Raw genomic sequence first — 23,876 nt, 5'->3', positions numbered from 1 at the left:
TGTACTTGAGATGAGGAAGCTACTTATTTAGTATCAAGCGACCTTTCCAAAGTGTATAAAACAATCCCCGTAGTACTTTTTCTTTGTCAGAAGATTGCAACAAAAGGCATTTGCTAAAATTTATTTTACATATCAATTCATAATTTTTTAATTTTGCTGCTGAATATAGGAAAGCCAAATATCTATTTGAGAAAACCTAACATCTACTTATTGGAGAAGGAAACAGCAACCCACTCCAGTGTTCTTGCCTGGAGTATCCCAGGGACGGGGGAGCTGGGTGGGCTGTTGTCTATGGGGTCGCACAGAGTTGGACACGACTGAAGCGACTTAGCAGCAGCAGCAACATCTACTTGGCTGAAAATGTGCCCCACTAAACCTGATTTTATATAAGCATTCTGACCCACCCACCCCCAAAGAGCGACTTCATTTTTGTTTGCGGGCCGGGGTGTGAAAGTAATTAGTGAAATGAGCAAACGATGCATTGAGCGGGTGCATTGAGCTGTCTGTGGTACTGAAAAATGACAGCAAAGCTGAAATGTACTGAGCTAAGTCCTTACAAAGCCTCCCTATCACACTATTTTAATTCAACCACTTCCATCCATGACTCACCTGAACCATCTAATTTTGACAGACTGTGTATAAACATTTTATAAAAGGTCACACTGACTTGCTTTCCAAGGTTCTTCATGGAAATGTCAGGGCCTCCCCAAGCTTTGCAAAAGAAGTTCTAGTGGACAGCCAGACAGAACACTGGTTTTAACACTGATTTTTTCTGAATGCAGTGAGAAATCCTACCATGCACCAAAAACCCATACTAGCTAGCTCTCACTACCCAACCAACATACTGCTGTGCTAACAAGAAAAAGACTAAGTGTCACGTAAGACTGAATGCTATGTCCAGGAACATGCTTTGAATGGTGGCATGACCCCTACAGTGAGTTCTTTAACTCAAAGCTAATCAATATACTTGGGATTCTTAACAATAAACTGAGAAGTACCTATTTGCTTAAAACTTATGAAAGAAGTACATCTATTCCAATGACATCAGTAAGTTAAAAAGGGCACACTTCACCACTTTCCACACATGGATACATTAGCCTGTGTACTCGACTTCACTGTGTTTCAGAGTGAAGTATTTCAGGAGCGATCACTGACTCTGCTCTCTGGTTGAATTAGAACACGCTTTTGTGGTTCTTGATTTCTAGCTCAGGGTCTCCATATTTATTTTGTCTTTTTCCATTTTATATTTTTTTAAAAAATGCAGCTCAGATAAAATTTGTAACTTTAGCTGGAGGAAAAAGTCTCTCAAGATTAAACAGTAACAGCTACATCCAAACAACTAAATGATATCACCCGAGCATCTAATTTGAAATTATCTTAAGTGAGGTTGGTTGGGTAGAAACCATGCATCACCAATTTAAAAAAATCTAACTTTTTGTGATGTTTATGCTGCCACAGCAGTAAAGGGGTTCACTGTGCTTATAACCCTTAGGTGCAGCATTCATGTCTTCACTTTTAACACCTGTGCTATATACATACTCTAAACGATATATCTATGCATTTGTATAACAGAAATTATCCTCAAAATTAGCCAGGAGTGGAATCCTTTCAAGTGTAAAGTGATCTTTAAAAATATGGTTTCTTTTATTTGTATTAAGTTTCAACAGTGTTATCAAATATGATCAAAATTTTTTTATGACACATAATTAACATCCAGCCAGTGTTTGGAGCTCTCAAACTCTTATAAGTTGTTTCAAAATAATTTTCCAATAAAAAATGAGTGCTTTCAGGAAGACAGTTTGTTCTTGATATTAACACCACCAGATGTTCTTCACCATGAGTGTCTGTTCAGCTGTGTGTTTTTCAGAAGGAACAGGAATAATCTGAAAGCTAATGTTTAAGTAAAAAAAAAAAACAAAAACCAAAAATAAATAAATAAATAAAACAGCTAGGTCTCTTTCCAGCATAGATTAAGTAAAACTGCCCTAGTCTTAAAAAAAAAAAAATTAAGTTACTTGACTTTCATAAATACCTATGAAGATTTTGGAAAAATCTTTTAAGTTTAACCCAATTCAAATATCAAACTTTTGGATTTAGACAGGAACCACAGACAGACATGTCATGTTTCAGGGCTACTGATACGCAGTAGCAGAGCGCAGCGGGAAGCAAGATGGGTGGGTGCTAGGAGGACAGGGCAGTCAGGCTCTGCACTGTCTAGCTGTGGCATCTGGCAGGCAGGTCACCTCTTCTGATCACAGGTTTCTCATCTGGTAAACCAAGTCAAATGGCCATTAGACCTAGTTTGTTCCCCAGCCTTAAGCATTTTCCTTCTAGTCAAAATGAAAAGATACTCTTATGTTTAAGTTACATTTCAGTATTACTTTAAAATAGTCAAAGAATCTCAAAAGCCCATGATCACTAGTGTTGAATTAAAGATGGACCTGTGTAAATTATTCAAATTTTAGAGTTCAAATGTGCTTGCCTTCTTTGGCTGGTGCAGTCTTATTACTTACCTCTAGATATTCTTACTCCTTCTAATTCTCCTTCTCTATACTCAATCCTTCAATTTCACACTTTTCGAAGTCTTTGCAAATTTGAAAGCATGCTTATGTAATTTTTCCATCCTCATGTGGGATCAAGTGTATCTTTATTTTGCCTGGGTAGTAGTTAGAATTGGTTTCTTCTACTGTCTTTGTGAATTACTAACTTAAAATTAATTTAACTTTTAATTAATTAAATATAATTTAAATTTAATGGCAACTCCTAATGGAAAGCACCCTAAATTCAAGAGTTTAATAGTTTGGCCAAATAAATAACAGCTAATCAAAAAAACCAGAAAGTATATATTAGTGTAAGTCGTAAACTAGAAAATCCCAATCTTTCTAAATTTTTGAAAACTCTAGTTATTTTATTCACTAACTTTAGTATGCTGTTGACCAAAAGCTACAGCAAAGTAAAAATCCAAAAAGTGACCCATGAATTTCAGATCAAATATTCTGAAATTGCCAGTTATTGGTCATATCTAACAACAGAGTTCCTGGCTGCATTTAGACAAACATTTTCCTAAGAAGTCCACTCACAAGGGCAGTGGCCTTTGCTCTTAAGTGACATTTTAAATAATAAATGTACCTAAAAATCTACCAAACTACCAGATATACAGAATTTGTATTCAAAATTCACAACAGATTCTTTCTTCTCTCTCTAATGTTAGGGTAAGATATAGAAAAGGTTAGAATTCTCCTCTTGCCTTATTAATACCCATTAGCGAGGAATATCCCAGGACTCTTTTCTTTTTTAAGCTACAGTTGGTATGGAAGGTGATACAGATAGGCACAATCTTCCCTAATGACCCATCCATCTTGTTAAATGTGTATTAAAGGAGAATACTCATCTACCCTACAGATTAAGGCTAGTGCTTAACTGGCCTTAAGGAAAGCAAATGCAATGACAGTCATGGAGAAGTGGACCTACCTAAAGAAGAGAGGGGGGGAATCTGAGGTTTAACAAATACATCCTGGAAACTACTGCGTATTTACATGCTGCACTGTTTTGCTTTCAACTTCTTGAAAGAACAGGTCAGGTGCTAAGGTAAGAACACAGCATGTGTCTTCTATAACCTCAGGCAAGGACAGGAGAGCTTGGAAAAGCATCTGCTGCCTTGCACTTCCCCAGGTTGGGGTCATTCATAAACAGAAGAGCAGTAAGTTACCTGTATTTCCCTGGCGTGGTAAACGATGATCAGACCAAGCAGAATGATCGTGGAGAGACTGATAAGGCATTTCAGAGCTAAGGAATACAGTGACGCCTGCAACAAAGACAGAAGCACTTTTTTAAAAGAAGCACTTTTAAGCCCTGGGGGGGTCGGCCAATCCCCAGCAATTGGATCTTAGCTCCCAGGGGGAGGATGGAGGTAGGGGCACCTGTTTTGGCTCTGTGATCTGTCAGGAAAGTGAGGAGATTAGGGAAGGCCAAGCAGCAGCGGGGGCCGCAACTACACGGACCCAAGTGCAGCTTGTGGCTCTCGAAATGAAATCCATGAGGAAATTAGCTTTGAGTTTAAGCCTTTGGGTTTGAAAGAGACCTCCTAAATCGTGAGCCTCAGGAGAGAAATAAAGCATGCTTTCCCCCACGGAGTTCTGAAATCACTTCTTTAAAATACCCACACTGGCGGGGCATTCACTCCCTCCAGAACTTTGGCTGCGCGCGGAAAAGCTTCCTCTCCAGACTAGGGTTAAGGGTGCGAGTCGGAGTGGCACTCGTCCTCGAGGCGGACATCTCCGATCGTCAGGGGAAAGCTCGGGACCCGCAGGCAGCGAGTTCCCGCCAGCGACCGCCCCAACCACCAGGCGTCCGGCTCTGCGGCCCGGGAACTGTGGGCAAAGGGCTCGAGCACCTACCTTGTCGTAGGCGCCCCACGACAGCTCGGTCTCGATGACCATAACCACGATGCCGAACATGCCAAAGATGAGCGCATAGTCGCTGAGCCGCTTGCGCTTCTCGAACAGGGCGCGCCGGTGGCCCAGCTTGTAGCCGATGTTCTGGTTCTTCTTTTTGCTGGACTTGGTGCCACTGCTGCTGCCATGCCCGCTGCCGCCGCCGCCGCCACTACCACCGCCTCCTCCAGTGCTGCCGCCGCCGCCGGCTCCGTAGAGCGCCAGGTTATTGGAGTTGTTGTGCTCCGGCTTGGATACCACGATCTCCGGGGCTGAGGACGAAGCGGCGGCGGCCGCAGCAGCAGACGGGGAGGACGCGCCGCCACCTCCTCCGACAGACATCGGGGGCTGTAGGGGCTGCGCCTCGGAGTCCATCTCGTGCAGGTTCCGGCGGGACGCGCTCAAGTTGCTGAGCGGCCGCATGACGCCCCCGTTGTACCTACAGCTGCTCATGGCTATTTCGGTGAAGGGGTTGCTCTCGCGGCGCGCCTGGGGCTGGTGGTGCTGGTGGTGCGCCGGGTGCGGGTGGTGGTGGTAGTGCGAGAGCGGGGGCCCGGAGCCCAGGCTGCCGAGGCTGCCCGTGGGGCTGGCGGCGGGCTGCAGGCTGTGGCACTGGCGGTGCTGGGAGGCGGACGCTGGCTGTTGCGCGTACTGCTGCCGGAGCGCACTGGCATGGCTGGACGGCGTCAGCTCGCTCACATTGAGCTGGCTGCCCCGGCGCGACGAGCAGCAGCAGCAGCACGACGAGCCCGACAGCGGCGAGGAAGTGCGGGTCCGGAAGGCGCCGCCGCCGGGCGAGGAGGTACGGAGCAGCAGGGACAGGTTATCCCCCGCCCCCGCCCCCGGGGCACCGGAGGAGGCGCAGCTGTTGCACCGGAGGCATGGGCTGCTGCCGCCGCTGCCCGGCTGCTGGTGCGCGAGGTGCGGGTGGTGGTGAGGGTGCGGGAGGGGCGCGAAGGGCGCGCACGGCTTGTCCTGGCTCTGCTGCTGCTGCTGGCAATGCAGGTGCGAGGAGCGCGGCGGCGGCGGCTGCTCCGAGAAGAAGCCGCGCTGGAACTGCAATGGGGTTTCCATGTCAGGGCTGTTAAAGCTGCAGGGAGACCAGGCGGTGGTGCACCCTGCGCAATGCGTTATGGTCGGGAGCGGAGACTCCTGCTGCTGGTGCGAGGAAGGGCCCATGCCGGCTCCGGTAGAATCCAGGCGGCGAGTCCGATTGGTCGGGCGCACCAAAACAATGGGCATGACATCACCTGCGGGGACCGAGACTGAGTTTGCGGCGCGAGGTTTAGGGGAGCATGTGTGTGTGAGAGAGAGATGGGGAGGGGGGAATCTGCAGGATGAAAACCCTAGGGTGCTCAGGCTAGGACAGGGGGAGGGCGAGGGTTCCACTTGCTGATGATCGGGGACTACCCTTGAGCCCCACGAGGGCTGGGGAGTGCAGCGGGTTTGCAGTGAGAGGGGGAAAAGGTAGGGGCGTCCCTCCTTCCCGCGCCACAGCCCCCCTAACTGTTGCCGGACGTGCAGTCTCGATCACTTGCCCGGCCGCTGCAGCACGTTGGGCCACCCCAGCCAGGGCGTCAGGCGAGGGAACGGTGTGGAACCCGGGGCCACTCCTTCACCGGCATGCACGCCTCTGAAGAGCTGCGGAGCAACAGCCCGCTCGCCCCACGCCTACGTCTCCCTGATTGTCCTACTGAGAGTGGGATGCCAGCCACCCGCCAAATAACTGTGAGGACACCCACTATGGAGAGAAAAGGTTTGATGGCTAGCTGAGCCAGTGCAGCAGGGCTTGGTGAGAACCCCGGTGCCTGAGCCCCAGGTTGGCCGCGGCGAGATCCAAGCGGCCCTCGAGCCCTACTCTTCCCCCGCCGCTGGGCTTCGGCGCCTGGTAGTCGGGATAGGCTGCGCGGTGCTCTCGCCCTAGTGCGCTGCGGCGCAGCAAGGGTTAACCGCCTCGGCGCCTGGGCCGGGGAGGATGGGGGCGGGGCCGGAGGAGGGGATCCCCTCCGTCCTCGCGAGGAGCTGGATTGGGCTTCCCGGGTCCCCCTGGCGGGGGTGGAGGGCTTTCCCAGCTACCGCCGCTCACATTTGCGCCTTCTGCGGAACATGAGGGGCTGGCGCCCCCGGCCGCCGGGTCCTGGGTTACGCGCTCAGGCCCTCTGGCCACCCCAGTGGGTAGGTCCGTGGGCTTTTCCTGCCTTGGAGAAGACGCTTGCTTGAGGGTCTTGGGGGATGCTCAGCGACCGCCAGCCACCACCAGCTCGTCTTCTGTTCCTCTTCCTCCTCTCCACCTGCAGCAGAGACACAAAGCAAAGGCGGATCACTGATGCGCAAACACCGAGCATCTTCTGTGCCTGACTGCAGCGGAGGATGGAGAGGGGCCTGGCACGGGCTGATTCACACCGTCAGTCATACGCTGGCTGGGAAATTACTAATAATGAGAACTCGGGCAGAATAATAGTTGCTTGAGGACAGTACTGGAGTTTTGCTCTAGTTAGGTATAATATTTATTTGCTAATAAACCAATAAAAATTACGTTTTGTGTCTCACAAATTTCCTGTGATGTGTTTTCCTTTTAGGCGATATATTGCACTAACAAAGCGGCAAGGGAACCTTTCAAGGGTTCTTTGTTACTGCTCCATCTTACGTCTTTGTCGTTTGTATTTCTTTGTAAATTGAGATCCCCATTTCCAGAAAATGGAATGAAATACACTGGCCAGTTGAATATTTACTTTTTAAATTGTAATTTTAAAGCATGATTTTTATGATAGACGTTATAAAGAGTTAGACTGACCAAGAAATTAAAGTGAAAGCGGATCACCTTCATTAGGTAATTGGAATTCTCAGCTGGATCCAGTTTCTGGCTATTCTACTCGGCAGCTGCCCTAAAGTTGCTTACAAGGTACCTGCTCCTAAGAGAGTGTATGTGTTTCAATGCTATGGAGTGAATAATTCATTTTAGGATATCCTTTGGACATGAGTTAAAACAATTTAAAAATTTTTTGTGCACGCAAGCAAACAAATCCAGGAGAAAAAAAAAAAAAAAAAAGTAAAGAGTTGCTTTTAGTCCCAGAGAACGTGCATTTCTCAGTAGTCTTGGTCAAGAATAGAATTTGAATGGCTAAAAGCTGGAGATAGCATTTTATTTTTATATTCTATTATGATTTTTTGCAATTCAATAACACATTTAGAATTATTAAGCTCATAGAATCTTTGGGGTAGCTGAGTAGATCTGCATGAATTGTGTTGTGAGCATGACTTTTAAAAACAATTCTAACAAGTAATTTGAAATTACAACAAAAGCTTCCAAATTAAAATTTTTTCACCTTCTGGTGTGAAGTAAAATTCAACTCAAGCACAAAATTCATAATACATTTATTTTCACTTTGTAATGAATTATATGACCTCCTTCTAGTTGTTACACACAGCTGATTAAGTGAAAAAGTTTGATTCATCCTTCCAAATCTAAATACATCAAATATATTTATCATGGTAAATTAATATTCTCATTAGCCTTTTGTAAATTTAACTGAAAGACTACATCAATACCCTCTCCAAATATAATAATTGCTACCACACTAAACTGTTAAAGATTTAGATATAAGGTTCTAGAGTTATTAAAATGTTGTTTTAAAAATGACTGCCAAAAAAAAAAAGCAATATCTGCATCTTTTGTTGTCAAACTGACTTTCTCATATAGCAAACTCAAAGCTTCAAATAAGTTCTACAAACAAAATAACAGGGAAATAAATGTTGTATACTTTGTCTAGTACAAGATTAGGTGCAGTCCCTTTAATCATGTAGAAACAAAGACTGTTGAGATTTAAGGAGGGTTGGGAGGAAAGGATGCACAAGGTAAGAAAGAAATGGAGTTTTGGCACATAACATGAGGAACCGTAAGAATAACAAAGCTCAAATGATCAGTGCTTCCACTTAGCCAGCACCTTGCAGAAGCTCATGAAATAATATGAAACCCACTGTGATTGGAGAGAGATGAAAGAGTCAGTCAGATATTTATCATCTTTCTGTTTCAATGAATCATCTATCACACACACTCAAAAAATTTTCTTGGTAATAAACGTCTGCATTGGAGAGTATGATCATCCACTATTAGTATGATGATGAAAAATGACAAGATCTCATAGTAAGTTTCTGTTTTAGTCTGAATCCTCATAACATTATTGTTTAGGACATTTTACACTATTGGGTTATGACAGGGGCACGTTTAAGGAGTTCTTTTCATTAGCCTCTTTTCGTTGTAAAATTAACAAACCGATTTCAAGCTTATATGTAAACTTTTCATATAGTTTACCATCATTTTGCTATTTTTCTCCCTATATGAGATTATAGATGTACCATGTAAAGTTAAGTAGTTAGAACAACAAAGATAATATTCTTTCCATGGACAGTACTTCACACATAGTGAATACTCATTTTTATTTGTGAGAGTGAGGAAGGAAAGAGAGAGCGAGGAAATAAAAAGAGGTTGAAAGCAAGGTCACAATACAAGGGCTTGTAACCTCCAATAATAAGCTCTTGGAAAGTTGCATTTGCTTCTCTTTCTGTCATTAAGATGCATAAGTGCTGGAAATTTCTCTAGTTTAACACCAGAGGTCATACTCATCCACAAAATACATTTCAAATCCTATCATTTAAATGCCCTTTATTTTCTAGTGTCATGTTCTTATAAAAATTACCTGTTTCTTTTTTTTTTAACCTTGATGGGTTAGAAAGATTGCTTTTTCTTATTTGTTGTATTTCAAGCTAGTGAACAGACACATACATATAACACTCCCAAAGCACTCCACAAACACTTACTAACGGTCTTAGAAGGATGATTTTCCCAGACCACGGGGGCTTGGGAAAAAGCTTCAGGTCATTTGCACTTAATCCTTTACTTTATGCAGATTTATATTATGCCAACAGTTTTTTTTTTAATTCTCTTTTTCACAGGAATTACTAGTCTATGCTATTTCTGTTTCTTATAAAAAGCAGGACTCTTGAATTTCGATGCTTCTGGTCTATTTGAAAAGGCTGTCAGAACAGCTGATGCAGGCACCAGGGCATCTGTTTGCCACATTGAGTGCTCTGAGAGACTCTTTGACCTACAAAGTAAGTGTTTTTCTGAGATTTTTCTTTGTCTTTGCCTGGGTGAGTAAATTATTTGATGGTGCCAACCACAGAAGTTGTAACAAGCCACAGCCTCTTTGAACTTAGTTTGCTTAGCATTTGATGCAAATGGGGACTTGGGAAAATATCAGAGTTGTTCTCTCAGCACAACAATTCTTTGTTTACTGACACATTTCATTAAAAAACACTTATTTTTAAACCACATACTGTTCTCAATTCATAAGAAATGTACATTTGAATAAAACAGTAAAATATCTTTATATATTATATTCTTTATGGTCCCACATTATTATTAGAAAGTATCAAGACCTGAATGAGCTTATTGGTGATAGTCTTGTTAATTTTTAGTAATACCACTATTATTCAGGGATTAATTATACTGTTAGGACTTATTCATTAATATCTTAACATTTCCAAATTTGTTTTACCCTCATCCTTGCTTCCTACCATGTCTCAGCTAATCACCATATCTATAAAAGTCTCACTTGTGCAGCAAAAAAAAAAAAAAAAAAAGATAGAAGCTATACTAGTTTTGCTAGTATAATTGAATGATGTTACATAATTAAATAGGTGAACAGGTTGAAATTATTGACTGTGATAAGTCCTTTAAAAATAGTCTATAGATTATATAGATGTACCTGGGCAACTAGAAACACATATTTGAGCTACCAAGTCATAAAAAAGACTTATTGAATAGCACATTCTAGTTTATAAAGCAGTTTCTCATGTATTATTTTATTTTCATCTCTCAAGCACCCTTACCCCAAGGCAAGGCAGTTTTTATGATCACTTCTGCTTTACAGGTAAGGATAAGCCTGGAATGTGGTGCCTGGGCTACCCCAGGTCATGCAGTTACTGAGTAGCAAGAAAAAGGTAACCCTCAAGTACGGTCTTCTGAATCTGTGTGGTGAGTCTGTTTAACATCCTTGTAGCCTTTCCTGCAGAGTAGAAGGATAACCTATTGACTATCTGCTCATACTGGCTGGCACCCCACTAAAAGTCAAGGAACAGAGAGCAGTAGCTGGTTATTACCATGCCTGTCTTTGAATGACCTCATGGACATGTCCTCCCTGGCTTGATTGGGATTCTGAGATTCTCAACTACTGTCATTTTGTTAACTTCATTTGATCAACAGAATAATTCATGAGGCTCTAATACAAGACTGGATAAAACCGCAGTGCTGTATGTATGCAGGTCCAAGGTGCCCAATTAAAAAATATTAAAAAATACAGATCCTAGTCTCTTCAGATACAGTATTCTGCTGACTTTGCTGGCACCCTTGGCATTTCCCATTTTTGGCAACATTCACGGTAAAAACTGAAGGCCAATTAAGACTACTTATTCTCACTAACAGAGTCCATTTTGTCTTTTTACATAATAAGGGAGAAGAAAGAGGCTCAAGCTCCTTGCCCTGTGGCTTAGAGGAACTTGTCTGCAGTCCTGCAGGGATCTAGCAGGACTGGCTGTCAGTTCTTCTGGGTATTTCTTGGCTCTTATAACTGAAAATATAATTACGGAATATGCCAGTTCTGTTTGTTTCAGAGCTTAAGACTTCATCAGGGTTCCAGCAACTTCCCTCAGGTGTTTTCATGTCATTATTCTCTTCCATATATATTGGTCAAACTAATTTACCTTATGGTAGGTAAAACGGCTGTAACAGTTCTAGGTTTCATATACACAACCATGTTATTTAGAGGGAAGTGATCATTCCTGTCTCAATATTTCAAAAAACTCTGTTGACAAATGTACTGAACAAGCATGGTTCACAAGCCCAGTGCTGTATCATAATTAAAGAACGGCTAAAGGGAGGTATGATGGGAATGACTCATCAAACAGCAAATGCCAATAAAGAGATATAAATTATTTAAAAGAATAAAATGGAAATTCTGGAGTTGAAGAGTACAATAACCAACATGAAGAATTCACAAGAGGAGCTCAACAGATTTGAGCTGACAAGAAAAAAAAAAGATTATTGAACTTAGGGACATCACAAGAAAAGAAATCTAAAGACTCATATTATTTATGAACACAGATGCAAAATTCTCAACAAAATCCAATCATACTGAATATCAGTTCAGTTCAGTCACTCACTCATGTCCGACTCCTTGCAACCCCATGGACGGCAGCACATGGGGCCTTCCTGTCCCTCATGATCTCCCGAAGTTTGCCCAAGTTCATGTCTTGCATCGGTAATACCATCCAGCCATATCATCCTCTGACACCCTCTTCTCCTTCTGCCCTCAATCTTTCCCAACATTAGAGACTTTTTCCAATGAGTCTGTTCTTTGCATCAGATGACCAAAATACTGGAGCTTCAGCTTCAGCATCAGTCCTTCCAATGAGTATACAGGGTTGATTTCCCTGAAGTTTGACTGGTTTGATCTCCTTGCTGTCCAATGGACTTTCAGGAGTCTTCTCCAGACCACAGTTGGAAGGCATCAATTCTTCATCATTCTGCCTTCTTTATGGTCCAGTTCTCACAACCATACGTGACCACTGAGAAAACCATGGCCTTGACTACATGGACCTTTGTCAGCAGAGTAATGTCTCTGCTTTCCAATACACTGCCTAGGTTTGGCATAGCTTTCCTGCCAAGAAGCAATCGTCTTTTTATTTCAAGGCTGCAGTCACGATCCACAGTGATTTGAGAGCCCAATAAGGAGAAAACTGCCACTTCTTTCACCTTTTCCCCTTCTATTTGCCATGAAGTATTGGGGCCGGATGCCCATGATCTTGGTTTTGGTGTTTTTTTAATATTTAGTTTTAAGCTGGCTCTTTCACTTTTCTCCTTCACCCTCATCAAGAAACTCTAGTTCCTCTTCATTTTCTGACATTGGGAGAAAATATTTGCAAGTCACAGATGTGAAAAAGGACTTGTACCCAAAATATAAAGAACTCTTTAAACTTGATAATGAAAAGAATAAATAACCCAAAGACAAAGTCTTTGAATAGACATTTCTAAAAGAAGGTATAATACTGACAAATAAGCACATGAAATAAACACACAACATCATTAGCCACTAGGAAAATGTCAATCAAAACTATAATACCACTTCATAACCCCTAAGATGTCTTTAATCAGAAAGACAAGCAATAACAAGTGTTGGAGAGGACATGGTGAAATTTGAACACTCATACATTGCTGGTGGGAATGTAAAGGGGTACAAGCAGCTTTGGAAAACATTTAGAAGTGCCTTAAAATATTAATTCTAAAACCAGCATATTATCCAGAAATTCTACTCCTAGGCACATAGACTAGAGAAATGAAAATATATATCTGCAGAAAAACTTACACATGAATGTTTACAGCAGCATTATTTAAATAGCTAAAAACTGGAAAGAATTCAAAGGTCTATCAACTGGTAAGTGTATAAATAAAAACATGGTATATTTTTTAAATGGACTATTACTCATCAGTGAAAAGCAATGAAATATGATAAATGCTACAACAAGGAGGAACCTTGAAGAAGGTGAAGGAAAGTCAGTCACAAAAGACAACATGTATGATTCTATCCATAGGACATGTCCAGTATAAGCAAATCTATAAACAAGAAGTTACATCAGTGGTTGTCTTATGCTGGGGGTGAGGAGGCAGCAGAAATGGGGATTCATTAATGAGTAAAGTGTTTCTTACCGATGTGATAAAAATATTTTAAGGTGGCGCTAGTGGTAAAAAATGTGCCTGCCAATCAATGCAGGAGATGTAAGAGACTCGGGTCTGATCCTGAGTCAGGGAGTCCCCCTGGAGAAGGGAATGGCAACCCACTCTAGTACTCTTGTCTGGAGAATCCCATGGAGGGATTCTCCTCCTCCCATGGAAGCTGAAGCTCCAGCCTCTCTCCTCCTCCCATGGAGGAGCCTGGTGGGCTACAGTCCATAGGTTTACAGAGTCAGACACAACTGAAGAGACTTGGCATAGCGTAGCATAGCATGGTAATAGTCACATAACTGTGAATGTGCTAAAAATCATTAATTTGTACACTTGGAATGGGTGACATATATATTATGTGAATTATATATGAAGAAAGTTGTTAACAACTGATGAGAGATATTCCCAAACATAACTGAATGCTAAAATGAAAGTATCAGTTTAAAATGAGCAGTGCTGAGGCAGTAGTAGATAGTTAGAGTGGAGCAGGAACAAGTTTTTCTAAGTAGCATGAGTTACTATTGTGGTGGTTTAGTCGCTAAGTTGTCTCTGACTCTTGTGACCCCAGGCTCTGTCCATGGGATTTCCCAGGCAAGAATATCCATGCATTTTAAGGAATTTGAGGATTCCAGACTTTCTTCTTTAAGACTCTATCTAAATGGCTTTTAAATCTTAACAGTATCATGATTCAATAAATATCCAAGAAGAATTTCAATAAAAAAATGAGCTGAGGAATTTTTATTTTGATTGTGGAATGTAAATTTCTCTTACATATAAGTAAAACTCAGTTATATTTTGTACTGAATTCTACAGTTAAAAATCACCATTATCATATGATTCTAACAGACAATGAAAAGGAACTAAGACTAAAGTATCCTTTGAAGATAAGTCATAATGGTCACTTGTGACCACTGATTAAGTTCTCTGTGATGGGTCAGCTCTATCCCCCTTAAGTAGTGCAAATACAGTATGGTGAGACTAAAGTCTTTTTAAAGAGGTTAGCTGTGGCAATCTGGGGAGTTATACACTCTCAGTCTAGAGTGTTGGCAACAAAAGTGCACTCTGCACCCAACCAACAGCACGTGGTCCAGCTGTTTGAAGCAAACATCTTAGAGGACTCAGCAGTCAAGAGAGCATAGCACAGAGGAGGCACTGTGTAGGTGGCAGAGGTCTCATTTGATACTGACAAGTGACTGTAACACCAGGATCAGACTTACTTCAGTGCTCACTTCAAAAGAGATCAGGAGAGTTAGAGGCCCTCTTAATGAAAGCCAAACCAATGTTCAAAGCTGTCACATGAATGGTTGTCTAGGGGGGCTCGGAATTGGGTATTAAACCAGGGGAATGCAAAATTCCCATTTCCCATTCTTACATGAAGAACTAATTTGTTCATGGAATGTTTTGTTTTTATCTCTAGCCGAGATAAAGGTCATGTTTTTGTTTAAGTTTATTAAATACTTCACTAAAACAGTTTTTTAATACTTTTCTTTTAGTGGTCTCATAGATAATGAAAAAAAAAAAAGATTTAGAGAACAGAACACTTTGTTCTTGAGGATAAATATAATATGAAGTGTACTAAGCTATTGAAATAAGATTACTCAAAAAGATTTTTCTAGGTTATTAAGCAGAGTTCCAAGATAAAGTACTTTTATATTTCCTGTTATAGATGTTAGCATTTTGCTTATCCCAAGATCAGGACTGTGGAGAACAGCAAAGAAAAGAACAACAATTTTAAAACTGAATTTTACCCACAAGTAGTAAATTCTGACATAATTGAAGGAGTGCCACTTGCTACCTTAGCAGGCCAGAGTGTTGACCTTTTTTATTAGATCTCCACTCAGGGCAAAGGGTAGAGAAGTCAGTTCTGGTTGGATTTACCAAGATATGGCAAGGAAGGGCTTTTTGTTTCACTTTTGTCCCTTTCTTTAACAAGTAGCAAAGAAAATATCTTATGTTTCTATGTCTTAGACTTATAGTTCTTCAGTTCAGTTCAGTTCAGTCGTTCACTCGTGTCCGACTCTTTGCGACCCCATGAATCGCAGCACACCAGGCCTCCCTGTCCATCACCAACTCCCGGAGTTCACTCAGACTCATGTCCATTGAGTCAGTGATGCCATCCAGCCATCTCATCCTCTGTCGGCCCCTTTTCCTCCTGCCCCCAATCCCTCCCAGCATCAGAGTCTTTTCCAGTGAGTCAACTCTTCGCATGAGGTGGCCAAAGTACTGGAGTTTCAGCTTTAGCATCATCCCTTCCAAAGAAATCCCAGGGCTGATCTCCTTCAGAATGGACTGGTTGGATCTCCTTGCAGTCCAAGGGACTCTCAAGAGTCTTCTCCAACACCACAGTTCAAAAGCATCAATTCTTCGGCACTCAGCCTTCTTCACAGTCCAACACTCACATCCATATATGACCACTGGAAAAAGCATAGCCTTGACTAGACGGACCTTTGTTGGCAAAGTAATGTCTCTGCTTTTGAATATGCTGTCTAGGTTGGTCATAACTTTTCTTCCAAGGAGTAAGCGTCTTTTAATTTCATGGCTGAAGTCACCATCTGCAGTGATTTTGGAGCCCCCAAAAATAAAGTCTGACACTGTTTCCACTGTTTTCCCATCTATTTCCCATGAAGTGATGGGACCAGATGCCATGATCTTCGTTTTCTGAATGTTGAGCTTTAAGCCAACTTTTTCACTCTCCACCTTCACTTTCATCAAGAGGCTTTTCAGTTCCTCTTCACTTTCTGCCATAAGGGTGGTGTCATCGGCATATCTGAGGTTATTGATATTTCTCCCAGCAATCTTGATTCCAGCTTGTGCTTCTTCCAGTCCAGCGTTTCTGATGATGTACTCTGCATATAAGTTAAATAAGCAGGGTGACAATATACAGCCTTGACGTACTCCTTTTCCTAGGAGGCCCTTATGATCTGTTTGTTTTTCTCATTTTTTTCCACAAGGGACTGTGAGTTTTCCTAGGAAGCAGCCTTCATTATAGCAGGTTTAAGGAGGATCATGGTTTCACAGTCTTCAGGGCAGGTCAGAAAATGTGAGAAGGATGAAGTTTTCAGGTGACTAACTAGAGAAGCCTTGATTCCCAGCAGACCGGAAGAGGAAATAAACAAGAGGGAACATGAGTTCACATTTGAATGTAGTAAGGGATATGACACAGGTATGTCTTTCGGAACGTAAAAGGACAGGGGATTCAGTTTCTTATCTTATTTTTAAAAACAGACACTTGCCTCAAATGTTTAGAAAAGCTTTCTAAGCCTTCTTTATGTAGTTGATGTAACTAATCTTTAAAAACACAGCTCACTCGATTTAAGAAGCAAAACTACAGAAGTATAGAAGAAAATAAAGGAAATACAGTTTATGATCATAACATGAAAAAGGTTTTCCTAAAACTGACTACACTAAACAGCCATAAAGGAAAAGACAACTGATTTGATCTTATAGCATTACAAGACATCCATAGGAACCAAAACCAAAAAAAAGATGAGGGTCATATTTAACAGACAGAAGATTTTAATATCAAGAAATATGTTTTTTAAAAGGTTTAAGAATTTGATATGAGAAAAAAGTAAAGAACTGAGTAGAAAACTAATACAAAGGACATGAGCAAGTAATTCAAAGAAGATGAAATTTTAATGGTCCAAGAAAGCAAAAAAAAGACCTTTGAAAAATCAAGGAAATACACATTGAAATGATGTTTATTTCCATTAGACTGACTAATTCTGCATAATGCACTGGTGAGGATGCAAGACACCAATTTTTTCATATACCATAGATATGAGCATACATTGGTAAATCCTATTTGAAGCCAATTTGAAAAGAATCCATCAATGTTAAATGAATATTTTTCACTTAAGAAGTCCATTAATAAAAATCTATTCCTTATAAATATTTGCAAATGTGCACAAGATATATTTACAATGATGTACATTATTGGAAAACAAAACAATAAAATAAATACCCATGAAAGACATCTTATAATAGTTTTTCTTAAAATGATGAATAAGTCCTATATGTAGAGGATGAATAAGACCTATAGAATTATCACCCACACTCTTATCATTAAATAAAACCAAATGACAGAACAATTCATACCATATGATCCCATATATAAAACTTACATGCTTCTATCTGGGGTTTCTCAGGTGACACAGTGGTAAAAGAATCCTGCTACTCCTGCAGGAGACACAGGAGACTCAAGCTCAACCCCTGGGTCGGGAAGATCCCCTGGAGGAGGAAATGGCAACCCACTCCAGTATTATTTCCTGAAAAATTCCATGGACAGAAGAGCCTGGTGGGCCACAGTCCATGGGGGTCACAACGAGTTGGACACAACCGAGCATGCGTACACCCACGCACACACCAGACGCATAGAAGTTCACAGGACAGACGCCATCCGGGCTGTAGTGGTAAGTGCTGAGGTGTACACGTGGCTGCGGCGATGAAGGGCAGCTCTTAGGTGTTGCTTCCCAGGTGAATCTTATACAATAAATATATTCTTTAAAATACAATAAAAAGAAAGGAAAATAAGTCCATAAAGCTCAAGCATGTGAACCTATCCTTTTCTAGTCTCTTATATGCCGACCTCTCTATTTCCCCATATTGCAACAAATGATTCCCTTTGTTTAAATTAGCATCCGATTCATGCAAGGTGTCCAAGTGTTTGTTGAATTAATATTTAGTTAAACTCATAAAGTTTCTGCCTAGCGGAAAAAAGTAAAACCTAGAGGCTACACAAACATCTGAGAATCGAAGTCTTATTTATTTACTGATGTATTAGTGAATTACTGAATTTTTAGATGTAAACTTAATTTTTGCTTTGCTTTGTTTTGCTTCGTGGAAAGGAAACTTCACTATGGTCTTTAATCAAGGTTGCTAAATGCTTGGTGTTGGTTGTCCATGAACTCAAGATGGCAAGTTACCATCCCAGAGTTAATTAGGCCTCTGTTGAAGTTTCTCTCTATTTCCAAAATGGAAACGGTTGTAACCATCAGGGCAAGAACTGGGTCAGAATCAGATTCTAACTAGCAGATTTTTATGCAGGTAAGAACAAAACTAGACATGACCCACAGATCGGGCTCAGTTTTACCACTGAAGTAGCTGAGTATTTACCTTATGGGGGTAACTGGTCTTTGGGGACTTTAGAGAAACTAAAATAACAATTTCCTAAACTTTGCTATAAAAAGTTAATTCCACTGAACTCTCTGGAACTATCTCATCTAGCACTGATTGAGGGAAAGATGGAGGTGGTCACAGCCATGTGACAACAGAGGTTCTCTGTAGAGTTACAAATCTTCAGCCTTTGTTTTATCCAAATAGCAAGTACAAAGAATCATTTTTTTTTTCTATAATCCATGCTAAATGAGAATTATGGGCAAAAAAAAAAAAACACAATCAGCTTTTCAAGAAATTAAAGATATCAAATTTGAATCAAGAAAATCTTCGAGAAAATAAAATATAAAGGGTAAAACTGATAGTTCAGGGAGCTGAAAATAGTAAGGCCACATGCAAATAATATTAATAAATAACCTCTTAAAACATTGCAATCATTGCAAATATAATATTTCCAAATAATATCTGATTTTTTTATGGATTACTGAATTCAATTTGCAAATATTTTGTTGAAGATTTTTACATCTATATTCAAAGATGTGCTGTGTTCTTAGTCACTCAGTCATGCCCAACTCTTTGAGACTCTATGGGCTACAGCCTGCCAGGCTCCTCTGTCCATGGGGATTCTCCAGGCAAGAATACTGGAGTGGGGTGCCATGCCCTCCTCCAAGGGATCTTCCCAACCCAGGGAACAAACCCAGGTCTCCCACATTGCAGGTGGATTCTTCACCAACTGAGCCACCAGGGAAGCCCAAGAATACTGGAGTGGGGGTAGCCTATCCCTTCTCCAGGGGATCCTCCCAACCCAGAAATCAAACTGGGATCTCCTGCATTGCAGGTGGATTTTTCACCAGCTGAGTTATCAGGGCGCCCATATATTCAAAGACATTGGCTTCCAATGTTCTTTTTTGTAGTCTTTGTTTGGTTTTGGTCACAGGGTGATGGTGGCTTCACAAAATGACTCTGGGAACGTTCCCTGCTCCTCAGTCTTTTGAAGTAGCTTGAAAAGGATTGGTGTACGTTTTTTATGTGTTTGGTGGACTTCTCCAGTAAAGCCATCTGGTCCTGGACTTTTGTTTGCAGGGATTTTTTTTTTTTTTAACAGATTCCATTTCACTTTTAGTGATCAGTTTGTTCCAAATCCTCTGTTTCCTCTTCACTCAGTTCTGGCAGGCTGTATGTTTCTAGAAACTTGTCCATTTCTTCTAGGTTGCCCAATTTGTTAGCATATGTTCATAGTATTTTCTTATGAATTTTTATATTTCAATGGTATCACTTATTTCTTCTCTTTGATTTCCTATTTTGCTTATTTGGGTTTTCTCTCTTTTCTTAGTATATCTGGCTAGGAGGGTTTGTCAGTTTTGTTTATCTTTTCAAAACACCAACTCATGGTTTTATTGATATTTTCTGTTTTTTTAAATCTCTATGATATTTATTTCATCTCTTATCTTTATTATACCTTCTGCTGACTGTGAGTTTGTTTGTTCTTCATTTCTAGTTCTTTGAATTTCTAGTTCTTTTGTTGTTTATTTGAGATTTTTCTTGTTTCTCAAGGAAAGCCTGTACTGCTTTGAACTTCCCTCTTAGAAATGCTTTAGCTGCATCTCATAGATTTAGTATAGTTGTATTTTCATTGTCATTTGTCTTGAAGTCCTTTCTTATTTCTTTTTCTATTTCACCAGTGACAAATTTGTTTTTCAGTCTCATGTGGTTTAGCCTCCTTGTGTTTGTTTTTGTTTACATTCTTCTTTCTCTTGTTGATTTCTAGTTTCATACCATTGTGGTCAGAAAGATGTTTCAAATAATTTCTATTTTCATAAATTCATTTGAACTTTTTTTGTGACTAAGTTGTGGTCTATCCTAGAGAATATATGATGCAATATTAAAGAGAATGTGTAATCTAAGGGTTTTTTTTTTTTTTTAGATGTAAGATCCTGTAAATATCAATTAAGTCAAACTAATCCATTGTGTCATTTAGGACATTTGTGCCTTACTGACTTCTTGTTTGGGCAATCTGTCAATTGATGTGTTAAATTGGTGTGTTAAAGTCTCCCACAACATTATTCCTGTTAATTTCTCCCTTTATGTCTTCTATTATTTGTTCTGTTGGGCTTGCCAGATGGTACTAGTGGTAAAGAACCCGCCTGTCAAGGCAGGAGCTATAAGAGACTCGGATTCGATCCCTGGGTTGGGAAGATCCCCTGGAGGAGGGCATGGCAACCCACTCCAGTATTCTTGCCTGGAGAATCCCATGGACAAAGGAGCCTGGTGGGCTACAGTCCATGGGGTCGCAAAGAGTTGGACACGACTGAAGTGACAGCATATATGCAAGCACATATTGGATAAATATATGTTAATGAATATAATTTCCTCTTCTTGTACTGATCTCTTTATCATCCCCACTCCACTACTCTTGCCTGGAAAATCCCACGGACAGAGGAGCCTGGTAGGCTGCAGTCCACAGGGTCGCTAAGAGTCGGACATGACTGAGCGACTTCACTTTCACTTTTCACTTTCATGCATTGGAGGGGGAAATGGCAACCCACTCCAGTGTTCTTGCCTGGAGAATCCCAGGGACGGGGGAGCCTGGTGGGCTGCCGTCTCTGGGGTCGCACAGAGTCAGACATGACTGAAGCGACTTAGCAGCAGTAGCAGCAGCAGCAGCAGTGCCCTACTTTGTCTTTCTGTATGGCCTTTGTTTTAAAATCTACTTTTTTCTGTTATGAGTATTGCTACCCCAACTTTCTTGTCATTTCCATTTACATGACTGTATTTTTCTATCTCTTCTTTTTCAACCTGTATGTCTTTTGCCCTGAAGTGAGTCTCTTATAGGCAGCATATTGTAGGTTAAATTTTTTTTAAAATTCAATCTGCCATCCTATGCCTTTTAATCAGAGCATTTAGGCCATTGGCATTTAAGTAATTGTTTTTTGCACAGCAAAGGCAACCACAAACAAACAAAAAGAGAACCCTCAGAATGGGAGAAAATATTTGCAAATGAAGCAGCTGACAATAGATTAATCTCCAAAATATACAAACAGCTCATGTAGCTTAATATCAAGAATATTAAATAACCCAATAAAAAAAAACTGGGCAGAAGAGCTAAGCAGACATTTCTCTGAAGAAGATACATAGATGGCCCAAAAGCACATGAAAAGATGCTCAACATCACTAATTACTAGAGAAATGCAAATCAAAATTACGAGGTATTATCTCACACTGGTCAGAGTGGCTCTCAGCAAAAAATCTACAAAAATAAACACTGGAGAGGGTGTAGAGACAAGGGAATCCTCCAACACTGTTGGTGGGAATGTAAATTGGTGGTAGTACAGTGTATGGAGAACAGTACAGAGGTTCCTTAAAAAAGTAGAAACAGAACTACTATATGACCCAGGAATCCTACTCCTGGGAATATACCTGGAGAAAACCATAATTCAAAAAGATATATGTACCCCAATGTTCAATGCAGCACTATTTACAATAGCCAGGACACTGAAGCAACATAAATGTCATCAACACAGGAGCAAATAAAGAAGATGTGGTATATATATAAACAGTGGAATATTACTCAGCCATAAAAAAGAAAAAAAAATTGCCATTTACAGCAACAGGATGGACCTAGAGACTGTCATACTGAGTAAAGTAAGCTAGACATAGAAAGATGAATATCATATGATACTGCTTATATGTGGAATATAAATTAAAGTTACAAATGAACTTATTTACAAAACTGAAGTAGAGTCACAGGTGTAGAAAACAAACCATGGCTACCAGGGGATAAGGGAAGGTGGAGGTAAACTTACAGACTGAGGCTAGGACTGACACACACGCAGCACGGCAAGTGCAACAGTAAGTAGTAAGGGGCTGCTATTTAGTACAGGGACCTCTACTCACTGCTCTGCAATGGCCTAACGAGAACGGAATCTTAAAAAAAGCGTGGAGATAGATATATTTCTGATTTACTTTGCTGCATACTGGAAACAAACACAAAATTGTAAATCAACTGTATTCCAATAATTTTTTTAAAAAAAGATAATTATCGATAGGTTTCTACTGACTGCCAATTTAAACATTATTTTCTAGTTGATTTTGTATTTCTTTTTTAATTTCTTCTTTTTGTATTTCCTTTTGTGGTTTGATTTTTTTTTTTATTTTGTAGTATGCTTGAGTTCCTTTCTTTTTGGTGTTTGTGAATCGACTGCGTGCTTGAGATTTGTGGTTACCCTGGTTTTCAAGTATGTGGACCCATAACTATATCTACCTGCTTTAAACTGATACTCACATAAGTTCAAACAAAATCTAAAAGAACTACGTTTTTATACTTCCTTCACCAACATTTTTTTTTTATGTTGATGTCCTATTTTACATCTTCATATTTACCCTTTTGTTGTCAATTGTTGGCATAATCAGGTTTACAAAGTTTTTTGGTTGTTTTTTAATCTATGTACTGGCCTCTAAGTGAGCTTCAATTCTTTATATTTTTGCCTTTCCTATTGTGATTTCCACTTTACTATAGGTTCTTGCCTCTTTTCTATTTAGAGAAGAACTTTCAGTATTTATTTTAGGGTAGGTTTAGTATTTCTGAATTCTTTTAGTTTTTGCTTGCCTGAGAAATACTTTCTTTCTCCTTCTATTCTGAATAATAATATTGCTCGGTAGAATATCCTAGGTTGCAGGCTTTTTCCTTGAAGGACTTTGAAAACATCATATACTACTTTCTGGGCTGCAAAGTTTCTGCAGAAAAATCAACCAATAGCCTTATGGGGATTCCCATGGACTCTTTGTCTCTTAGAGCATCCTTTCTAAAGGCCTTAGTAAGTTGACGCAGATGCACAGAATATCAAGAATTGCAGCTGTCTGGTCTCCTACAAGCCATGCGGTGTATGTGGAGAGGGAGTTTGGGAGGGTGGCGTGATAATTATTTGTGGAATGTAGATGAAAGTTCCCTCCAGAAATATTTCTTCATTGTTAACACTCAAAACCAACACATGTGACCTGAAAGTAAGTGTCCCAGTAAAGTCTTAACAACTTCAGCTACAGTGAATTCTTGGAAAGCTAGAATTATTTGAAGAAAATAAAATTCTAAGACAAAGTTAATGATTTTGGAGCTAATTATTTCTAAAATTACTTGTATACTTCCCTGTTTTATTAAAAGACTATGGTATACAGAATTTAAAGTCTTATTGATTACTTAGGATTGCCACCTGTGATGATTCATTTTGTATGTCAATTCGCAAGATATTTGGTGAAACACTGACTGTTAACAATTAGGAAATCTTTCTGGGGGGAATGTTTTAAAATATTATGAAAAAATTTTAGTTTTGCTTTTATTTTAGTCAATAGCAGGTTTGTTTCATCATCAAGCAAAATTGAAAAGATTAAAAATTCTTAAAACTTCTGTTTCATAGAGACACAGATGTAGAGAACAAATGTATGGATACCAAGGGGGAAAGAAGGTGTGGAATGAACTGGGATATTGGAATTCACACACACGCGCGCGCGCGCACACACACACACACACACACACACACATAAAAATATAATTGATA

General features: G+C 40.5%; 1 protein-coding gene across 5 annotated transcripts in view; it reads right to left on the bottom strand.

The window, feature by feature from the left end:
- KCNN2 (potassium calcium-activated channel subfamily N member 2) overlaps window positions 1-23,876 on the bottom strand; it is a 582,895-nt gene that overhangs the window by 158,777 nt on the left and 400,242 nt on the right. For all 5 annotated transcript variants that reach the window (XM_055536519.1, XM_055536520.1, XM_055536523.1 and 2 more), the window contains 3 exons: window positions 6,520-6,724; window positions 4,398-5,683; window positions 3,710-3,805 (listed from right to left, as the gene is read on the bottom strand). In XM_055536519.1, coding sequence (XP_055392494.1) covers window positions 3,710-3,805; window positions 4,398-5,683; window positions 6,520-6,541 — 1,404 coding nt within the window. In that variant the 5' untranslated portion in view covers window positions 6,542-6,724. The remainder of the gene's footprint in view (window positions 1-3,709; window positions 3,806-4,397; window positions 5,684-6,519; window positions 6,725-23,876) is intronic.

The sequence above is a fragment of the Bubalus kerabau genome, chromosome 10 (genome assembly GCF_029407905.1).
Source record: "Bubalus kerabau isolate K-KA32 ecotype Philippines breed swamp buffalo chromosome 10, PCC_UOA_SB_1v2, whole genome shotgun sequence".
Taxonomy (NCBI): Eukaryota; Metazoa; Chordata; class Mammalia; order Artiodactyla; family Bovidae; genus Bubalus; species Bubalus kerabau.
The sequence above is the reverse complement of the archived record's forward strand: the minus strand, read 5'-3'. Positions and strand labels throughout refer to the sequence as shown.